General features: G+C 39.3%; 1 protein-coding gene across 1 annotated transcript in view; it reads right to left on the bottom strand.

Moving 5' to 3' along the window:
- Positions 1–1,151: 1,151 nt before the first annotated feature.
- Positions 1,152–10,512, bottom strand: part of ephb2b (eph receptor B2b) — an 81,399-nt gene continuing 72,038 nt past the window's right edge. Inside the window, exons 11-15 of the mRNA XM_048173636.1 lie at positions 9,237–9,452; positions 8,994–9,143; positions 6,143–6,336; positions 3,800–3,955; positions 1,152–3,000 (exon numbers count right to left, since the gene is read on the bottom strand). Of these exons, the coding sequence (XP_048029593.1) occupies positions 2,892–3,000; positions 3,800–3,955; positions 6,143–6,336; positions 8,994–9,143; positions 9,237–9,452 (825 nt within the window). The 3' untranslated portion in view covers positions 1,152–2,891. The remainder of the gene's footprint in view (positions 3,001–3,799; positions 3,956–6,142; positions 6,337–8,993; positions 9,144–9,236; positions 9,453–10,512) is intronic.

The following is a 10,512-nucleotide window of genomic DNA, read 5'->3' as shown; positions in this document are numbered from 1 at the left end:
TAAAATCCTAAAGATATTTCAAAATATTGCTGTTTTTGCTGTGACCAAATAAATGCATCCTTGAAGCATAAGAGACTTTTAAAAAAGAAAACATTTTTAAAAATCTTACCGACCCCAAACTTTTGAACAGTAGTGTAACTACAAATGAAATACTGGCTATGATTGGGCCATGCTAAATTTTCACTTTCAGTGTGGACAGACAAATTACACGTTGCTGGTTAGGACAAGGTGTTAAGCCCAGATTCATTTCCTTTCTCCCTGTATCCTCCTGCTGGTGATGACAAAGTTACTATAAACTGAGAGCTAAAAAAGGGCCACTTAGTTTGTCAAGCTCACAGGAAATTAAAATCCTACCTCTTTCTGGAGGAAGATAGACGTAGTTGTCTCTCAAGCCTTTTGATTTTATCACTACGTATCTCAAGAGTTCACACCTGGGATGGCCTGTCTGCTGGATGTAGTGTTTCCTGCCCAAACACTCACTGCATGACAGAATCTTCATTCTAATGGAAGCATTATGTAATGGGAAGAACAGAGAATGGTCAACACCATCTGATTGGAACTTCATCAGCACTCTGAGACTCAGCCTATATAGATCTTACCTACACTGAACTGACCTCACAGTACTGCATGTTTTTAACAGATGCATGTCAACCCTGAGGTTATGGAATAAAGCGAGCCCCTCGTCGACTGAGCGAGAAGTATATTGTTTACCACAGTGACCTTAATGCTGGTACATGGACGTACCTGCACGTGCAAACACACAAACACACTCGCGCACACAGACACTCCAGCATGGATGAAGATGCCTCCGGCCTGTTCATCTCTACAGCTGCTTCTCATCTCTCAGCCCATCCTAGTACAAAACGAAAAGGCCCAAAATAAACATTGACAATAGCAACTCTCCATTCAGTTTCAACAACACATAAAAAAATGAATCTGTACACTAAAATCCAACACAGCTTTGAGGAAAAACCTCTTTGAGAGGGGAGTTTCTGCTTCAGAATATTATATACAGAGTTTTATTGTTCTTATGTCTATGGCATGGAGGTGAAAGATCTCAGAGAGTACTGTGGAAGTACCTTACCAAGGAGAACGGTAGGAATTATGGGTGTATTCTCTGTAAAAAATAAAACAAAACCTATACACACTAATTTACAGCCGTTATTGTTTGTGATTTGTTGCTTAAATGTCCTATGAAACTCCGGCTTAGTATCATAAGCCTTTTAGATGTCAAATTTAAGCTTGGCCCCAATAGGTGAATGTAACCAGTTCAAATATGTCAAATAACAATATCCTCATATAAAACTATGCTTCACAATGAACAATCACTTCCCTGTTATGAAAATGTCCTCTAACTGCATACTTTATCAGATATTAAAACCCCTAAACACCTTATTATAAAACATCTTTTCTTTCTTTTTTTTTTTTTAAAGAAATGATTTTGGTGGCAAAAATATAAGCATATCAACACAGTGGTCTGCAAAGTGTATCAAATCCAAGCTTCCTGTGAAATCATAGTTTCGTACCACACTTGCTCTGCAGCTCCATGGGCTCCATACGCACACATGCACACGCACACGGTAGGGATCCAAACATAAAAGAAGAGCATAGATGATGTGAAGACCACACCACACATGCACTCGGGGTCCTTCTCTGCAAGCAGTTCACGGAAAGAACGCGCTAAAAATTTTCTTTATGCAACTGCGGGGGAGAATATCTCATACCGTCTTTCAAACTAAATCATCTTAGCCCATGACAAAAAGAAGGAAGAATATAAAAGATGACCCCCTCGAGCGATATACGCACACTCACACGAAAAAAAAAATCCATCAAATGTCAATGTAGATCCATCTAATACTGAAACTGGAACTAAATGTTGGACTACATCAGGCTCGTACTGATGACCTCACAACGTCAAGTGCATCTGATATGTACAGGACGAGGTACAAAGGGATGATGCTCTATTTGGCAGGCTGTTGACATCTGTAAAAGATTTCTTTTTTCTTCCCCCAAGCAAAGAGAAATCTGCACCACAAATTCAACACTGTGATAACTATTACTTTTTTTCTCCATGTGTCTGTTTGTTTGTGTTGATGTAATTTAAACTGCAAAATGACTGAAGTCTCATATTTTCTTCAAGGCAGCATCAGCTGCCAAATTGAAGTCCCATTTCATGGTGTTCACATACTTTTCCCTCTGCTGTCAGCGAGGGGAGCGGGATGGATTAAGGTCCCGCAGGTTATCCCGTGTGTGTCCACTGAGCAGACAGTCGATCTTTCTATTCAAGATTTTCCAAAAATATTAGAAAGAAAATCTCAAAAGCATGTATTTTTGTATCCTGTTTCTTCATTGCCCTTTTAAAGGGTAGCCTTTCGATTTAGTCCACCATATTCAGTCAGCAAGTTTACACAAATCTATATATTTTATATAGATTCCTTGTTTTCATAGTTTTAAAAATTCTTTACAAAAACCTCTTTTAAAAAAGAACACAATAAAAACAAAACAAAACAAAACAAAAAAATGAAGAAAAGAATAAAACTGGAAAAATTAAGAGGAAAATTCAAGGGAAATAGGGGGCGGAGCCAATTGCTGGCAGACTGAACGGTCATCCTGTGATTGGTGGCGGCCATAGCTAAACGATCAGGTGTTGTGACCATATTTTCCAGACGCAGCTTTCCCGAGTCGAGCCCAATAGGGTGTCTGGGGGGTTAATGGGAGATTCAGATGTCACAGATGGAGAACGAGAGTGTTTCGGATGAGGGGGCAGGTGGATATCCTAGGTGGTCCAGAAGGAAAATCAGGCTTAGGGTCTGTGGTTGCCACCCCATCCTTTCAGGTTGGCTCTCCGCCGCCTCCTCTTGTCCTCCTCCCAGTCTAATCGGGGCACGTGGTCAAACCTCTACCGACTGGATCTGGTTCATCTGGGCCCTCATCATCTGAACGCTGTTGAGGATCTTCTTCTGATGACCTGCTAGTGTCACTCCGACCCTGAGAATGTCCCTACGTACAAACACACAGAGAGAGAAAGAGGCGAGATTAAACATGAGCGCTCTGAAGCAGATACCATAATGCTGTAACAACACATTTTTATTCACTGGCTTCATCACACGATGCCAAAGTAAACTCAGCATGTTAGTTCAAGACTGAGTAACCGGTAAATTCCTTTATCCCTATCATCCTCTGTTTGTTGCACAATCCAAGCGACTCTGAATCAACAACACCTCCTTTGTTTTCGCGGCTTGTCTGGTTTGGCCAGGTAAAAGCAGAGGTGAGGAGAGGAGAGGAATCTAAGCGTGCATTTCTCTGGCTCCCATTTTCACTATGACTGACAGCCAACAACAAAGATGAGGAAATATACCTATATTTATTTCTGAATTTAAATCCAGACAGTGTCTAATCACTGAGAAATGATTTCAGACTGCAACTGATAATTCTTTTTAAAATAAGAGAAAGAAGATAATAAAGAGATTGAACAGTATAGCTACACAATCAATCACATTAAAACTGAATTCGCGATATGGTCTAATGCAATTATCATTATACCACAAAAAAAAAAAAAAAAAAAAAAAAAAAAAAAAAAAAAAAAATATATATATATATATATATATATATATATATATATATATATATATGTGATTTTTATATACTATGAAATATTATATTTAATATATTGCGCAGTGAACTTAAGTGCTCACTATCAAGTCCTATTTTTGCTCTTTATTGTCTTATGGAGTCAAAGATCCCTTACAGGTTCTGCTGACTCAGTGATCAAAGAATGGCTCGTAGGTATAACACTTACTCCATGGTCATCTGAGAAACAAGGTCGAAGCTGGTGAAGTTGCCATTGGCAAAGTTGTCTTTGTACTGGCCCATCTTAATAGCGTCCAGCCAATCATCCACAGTGCTAAAGCTAGAGAAGTCGGGTACACTACGGTCAAGCAAGGGCAAATGCACACTGGAAGGCAATGAGAAAGAGAGAGACATGAGTCACACTGTTGTTAATGTACGAAATAAAAATAGCCTTTAGCCACCAAGTACACAGAGAAATCCCCTCAGACTGTACATTGTACATTCCTAAACTACATGTGGTTCACATTTATATGGCATATTATCACCAGTGCAAAAAAAAAAAAAAAAACTTTAAATCTTGTGCATATTTTTGGCAATTGTGACACGCTTGGGAATTTTTTAGCTATATTATTTCTTGGGTCAATATAATTCAATCTCTGGAGAGGAAAAAATAATGTTAGGGAAGAATTTAAGTGCAAAATATCCTCTGCCCTGCTTAATTCTTCAAAAAATGCAATTAATGTCCCCAGATGACCGTACTTTCTAGCAACATTACTGTAGCGTATAAGCCTCGAGGCAAAAAGAGCTGGTGGGAAGCACGCAAAACCCAAGCCTCTCACCATCAGTGCGATGACAGAAGAAACTGGGCCACTTTACATTTGTCCACAAGAAACTGAATAGATTGTTGCCCACCATCTACCAGCTTTACTAGTGTTTCAAGTTCACGATCGCTTTAAGCTTTCAATAACGATTTGATCTATCAAACCCAGTTGATTTTATTTATGTAGCAATTCAATGCCAAAAGAAATAACTCAGAAACTTCACGGCATCAATAAAGTCTACCACAGGTATCAGAAGTAAAACCAAAGCATTGACCCCAGATTGAAAACAGTATGGTAATAATTTCGAAGGAGGCTGTTATGAATAAAGACAATTTCTATTAAGGTCATATTGCATTTGGTTTTGTAAATATGCCTTGAAGGATGCAAGCGACTCGAGTCTGGTGAAAGGTCAGCTGTAGAAAATTCCCCCTAATATATGAAAGGCACACAAAAGGACACATGCACACAGACATACACTTCAGTGTAATGGCAAGGGTGTCAGACTAATCTAAGTACTAAATACCTTAAAAAAGAAACTTCAAAGCAAGTAATAAAGCTGTTTTTGTAGCCACACATATATCATGTAACATGGATGGATCTGCACTCCTCTCCAAACAATACAGTATTATGTATGTGCAGCGGTTAGACTGAAAACGTCATTACGATCCCTTGATGCTGCCATGGCATACCATAGTGTAAAGTTTCACGTCTGTGTCTTTACTCCTTTCCAAAAAGGCAATGTGTCTCCATAAAATAAATACTGCAGAAACTTGTTTAAACATCTCTGTGACTTTCTACATAAATTTGATTTATTGTAATGACTATTGCACACTACACTGCACAAGTAAAGTTATGTCAGATGAGTCAAAGTGTTAAATATACGACCCGTTTCAAAGCCTAGAGAGCTGCCTCGCTGTCTACAGCCTTCTAGGTAATAGAAAGTGCAAGGGCAACCTGGCAATTGACTAATTTGGAACACACTACACATGAAGTGCACAAGAAATTTCAATTGACCTCATTGCACACAAATATTCTGTAAAATATATTTAACTCTTGATATTTTTTCCTAAAAATAGAAAAAAAAACATTAAAAAAATTCACTCGCTTTCTCAAAATAAGCAGAAGGTAGCATAATGTGGCCTTTAGGGCCCGAATGAACGATTATTTTGATAATCAATTAATCTGTTGATCATTTATTCGATTAATTAGATTAAAAAAAAAAAAAAAATCACAAAAATTTATTAATTCATATCCTAAAATTGTTATTCCACATCATGCAAAAAGGAAATACTTGCATGACTTTGAAACATTTACAAATATGGATACAACCGTAAAATTTAAGTTATGCGCTGAGGAAAATGTGCTCAAACGCATTTAATGGCACACACATCTGTAGAATTAAACGCTTTAGTTCGAAGTGCCTAATATGACGCATTCTCATGTTTAGGACAACTTGGGTCATGCTTTTCCCCACAGAAGCTCACTCTGCATCTTCCGCCGTTTTCCACACGTCAAATTATTTACTTCTTTAATGTGACGTGACTGGCATATATTTTCCTTGCATAGTGCGCAGACATGAATAACCGATTAGTTGCTGCAGCCCTAGGTGATTCCTATCTTTCGAAACACCCTTCACAGCAGTGATGCACTAAATTGCTGACAGGTTGGGCAGCCCACTAGGTTTTACAACCACCGACTCATCCGCTTCTGATCATCCAAGCAAACTGCACTCTGCATGTTTTCTAACTCACCCTGATGACAGCGGAGTCATGGCCTTCAGGCTGTTGGGGTTACGGATCATCTTGTCCAGGTTGTTGACAATCTGGCTAAACTTGGGCCGGTTGTTGCGGTCTTTCTGCCAGCAGTCCAGCATGAGCTGGTGGAGGGCACTCGGGCAGTCCATGGGAGGGGGTAGCCGGTAGTCTTGCTCAATGGCGTTGATGACCTGCAGAGGGAGACACAGATCCGTAAGGGTCTCTAGCCTGTTATTAAAAGAGGCGGAGAAAGATACGCTTGTTGCATCTCAAGCACTATATATTAAAATTTCAGTGGCAGGTGACAAACGATGGCGGGAAAGAGGGAGGGATGTTTTCGGGAAATGACATGAGCCAGATATGAACTCAGGGTGCTCGCATAAGCACCACTACTTAACATGCCGGCCTCATTTTTTAAACTATTCTACGCTCTTAGCATCTTTAATTGTTTCTCAGGCCTGGTGTGTGTTAATAATTATAAAGTCTGTTATATCGTGGGCAACATTAGAGCTTGGTAATGTGTAACACTATAAGAAAATCCAATGTTTAATCAGTATCAGTATGTTTAAGTATTGGAATTGTAACAAAAACTACATAACGTATAATGTATTACATTGAAATGAAATGAACTTAAATAAATGTAATGTATTGCCATAAAACATTGTTTTGATAGGAGCTGTCGGCATGGCGCAAGGCAGGTGGTGGTAGATATGAGCCAGCGTCTGGGTGGGGGGGGTTCTAACACCGCAGGAGACAGAGGATTGATCTGCAGTCTTCATAAATGCACTGTGATCATTATCTGGGTCTTAGGGGGACACAAGGAAGCCATTTGTCATTGGCCACAAACACACACACGATCACACTCACCCTTCACACTTACACAACCACACACACAGACTATAAATAAGCGGTCACAGTCAGCTGCTATCTAAATACCTAAATCAGCTAATAGATCTTGATTATAAGGGTGCTGATAACAACAATTTGGCAGTACATGCGTTTCCTCTCTGATCAAATGTGAAAAAAGAACAGTCTTAGAGTTACTAAGTTTTTTGGCAGCATTCAGCCTGAGTCTGGCTCCCTCCCACCCTACTCATTTCCAATCATGCAACATCTGTCAGATTAAATATGATTAACACATGGCCTGTAATATACACGCTGACTAAATTGTACATTTGGAAAATGTGCTGCAAGTTGTAACAGGAAATCAGGAACGTCACTTAAATAAAACTTAAATACATCTCCAGCAAATTAACTGTGTAGCGTCACTAAATGTGCAAAACAGACATGGAACGTTTATCCGAACTGAGCCGATGGATGTATCGTCACATTTGCATGGAACAGGATGCTTCAAGCGGCCTTGGTGGCCAGGAAGGTGACGCATGGCCATGAAGTGGAAAGTGCGAGCAGGACCCGAGTGAGACCCGTCGTTCCCTAGCTCATTATCGTAGCCATTACGGCGCTCCATTCAAAGCCTGATTAATCTCATTCAGGCGCCTCAAACGGCCAGCCCGATGGGAGGACCGCAACGCTATCTGGAGCTGCTAATAAGATAACAGGCGAGATCCGCGCTCCCTCTTAGCGCATTAGCTTTCACACTTTCAATTTGAAACTATTTTCATTATCTGGACTCATAATTTGCCTTTTCCCAGCCACCCAGAGGGATGCTAGAAATGGGAGCTCTCTTCAAGGGCAGGGACTGTTTAGTGTGGCACCGTGCTTTGCATGTGAAATCGTCTTTTTGTTCATTAGGAAGTGAGAGTGAAGTACAGGTGAATTTTTGTGGCAGCCTTGCGAGAGACGTATATAGAGAGTAAATGATCCCCTTTGACACAATACAAGGACAATAGCTTGAAGACACTCTCAAAGTCACATGATCTAGCCACAAAAAGAGCATACGTTCTCCAAAACAAACACAAATACAATCCAAACCTCTTATTTAAACCCCAAATATGTGATTTCTTGACGCAAATCCTTATGTCTTCTGCATTCTGAGGCCAGTGGGATGTGATGATCGGTGCAGCTGTTTCTGCAAAGACTGATTGCGCTCATGCAGTGTTTGGGGTCTGAGGTTTGGCCTTGCATACAGCAGAGCAGCACATGGGCAGATTTACGACGTGCTTTCTCTGCTGTTTACCTTAGCCTCTGATTCAACATTGCTACACAGCACTCATCTATCACGCGCTAACATACGGCAACCGACCAACAGTCTCTGGCATGAGCTTTTGACAGTGCTTCTATTGGAAAATGGTTTTATAAGAAATTGGTGGTTATACTTAATAAAGATGGAGGATGTGGAGCTTTGAAAAGGTTATGAGTTTGGAGCACAAATTGGAAGAATTGAACAACTAAAGCAAAAAGAATTGTGTAACTGTGTATAAAACTAGGAATTCAAATTCTTTAACCATGAAACATACCGTAGAATAAATGTACACAACTATTCAAAAGGGTTTTTTTTTTATTTGTTTAAGAAATTAATATTTTTGTTCAGCATATTAAGCAGCACAACTGTTTTCAATATTGATAATTAGAAATGTTACATGAGCACCAAATCCACATTAGTACTGAAGACTGAAGTAAAGGCTGCTGAAGATTCAGCTTTGCCATAACAAGAATAAATTATAATATATATATATATATATATATATATATATATATATATATATATGTATGTATAATAGAAAAAAATTTCCAATCATAATAATATTTCAGAATGTTACTTTATTACTCTATTTTTTTATCAAATAAATGCAGTCTTGTTGAGCATAACAGACTTCTTTCAAAAACATTAAACAAATCTTACAGACCCCAGACTTTAGAACAGTAGTGTAAGAGTTGAGGTACTTACGTCCTGATTGGTCATGTCCCAATATGGCCGCTCTCCATATGACATCACTTCCCACATGACAATCCCGTAGCTCCATACATCACTGGCGGAGGTGAACTTCCTATATTGGATGGCCTCTGGGGCAGTCCATCGAATAGGGATCTTCCCACCCTGTATAAACCCGAATCAAAAACATCAAATCATCTCAATTCAAAGCACAAGATAGCATAAAAATATGCAAATCAAATAAACAAGAGTTCTCACCAGGGCACTGGTATAAGTGGGGTCAGATGTGTCATCCTCCAAAAAGCGGGAGAGTCCAAAATCGGACACCTTGCAAACGAGGTTACTGTTAACTAAGATGTTGCGGGCGGCCAGGTCCCTGTGCACGTAATTCATGTCTGCGAGGTACTTCATCCCAGAGGCGATCCCTCTTAACATGCCCACCAGCTGAATCACAGTGAACTGCCCGTCATTTTGCTGTAAACAAGCACAGAATAGAAATGGGTCAAGACATAAAAATAAAACAAAACAAAACAAAATAAAATAAAATTTTAAGTAGTGATTTTATGATTTATTTAGCATGAAAATTGCTGCATAAAAATGGTCAGAAAGCACTCAATAACAAAGAAACAATCTAGAATTCTTACACACTAAATAAAAGCAGAGCCAAGTGTGACTTTTAATAGTGAGTTATCTGATGATTGTTAGTGCATGTCTATTTATAGTTTATCTAAATTGCTATAATATTTACTTAATTTGATATAAGATTGATTTATTAATAAATGATAAACAAAAACAGTGATAATTTATAGTTTAGGTCTATTAAATGTTAAAAACGACTTTTTTCCAGTATCGATATTTCTACGATAATGGCCTTGATTCTTCTTTTATGTTGTTTCTAAATTAATTTGAGGATTCAATAAGTAAATATATTCATGATATAAGTCTATTAATCATAATTAATAATAAAAAAACCTAAAAATCTTTTCTTAAAAACAATTCACAGCCCCACTTCTTATATAAGGCTTCTGTAAAGGTGAGGTGTGCACAAAAAAGTATTTTGCAAATACTTCAGCTTATGAAATCATGCTACAGTTATCTCTTCTGGGCAACTTACAAATCCCAAAAAACAGCAGTAAGACAAGAATAAAGCTGTGGAAATCATGGTTAATGTCTTGTGTGCCCAGTCGGATAAGAGACTAAACACAGTGCATCGAGTCAAGCCCGGATTGGGTTGGCTGTGCAAACAATCTGGTAAGGATTGGTAGAGTTCATGCGACGCAATGCTAGATCAGACATTCGATGATCAATGTGGGGCCGTGGCAAATCTTGCAGCTGTTGACCATGGTGGTCAAAAAGCCCTTTGCTCATGAGGAGGTCCAGCAGTTTCTGACCCAGCTGTGCTTGCAGCTGCCCCCATCTGCAGACCCTCCGCAGACAGCCATGAGGCAAGCAGCATTCAGCTTCTGATCAGAGTAGACGAGCGCAGCAGGCGCAGTGCGGACAGACACGCACGCGTCAAGTGGGGAGAGGCAGA

The sequence above is a fragment of the Megalobrama amblycephala genome, linkage group LG21 (assembly GCF_018812025.1).
Source record: "Megalobrama amblycephala isolate DHTTF-2021 linkage group LG21, ASM1881202v1, whole genome shotgun sequence".
Taxonomy (NCBI): Eukaryota; Metazoa; Chordata; class Actinopteri; order Cypriniformes; family Xenocyprididae; genus Megalobrama; species Megalobrama amblycephala.
Note: the sequence above shows the minus strand (reverse complement) of the source record. Positions and strands in the feature narration are given on the sequence as shown.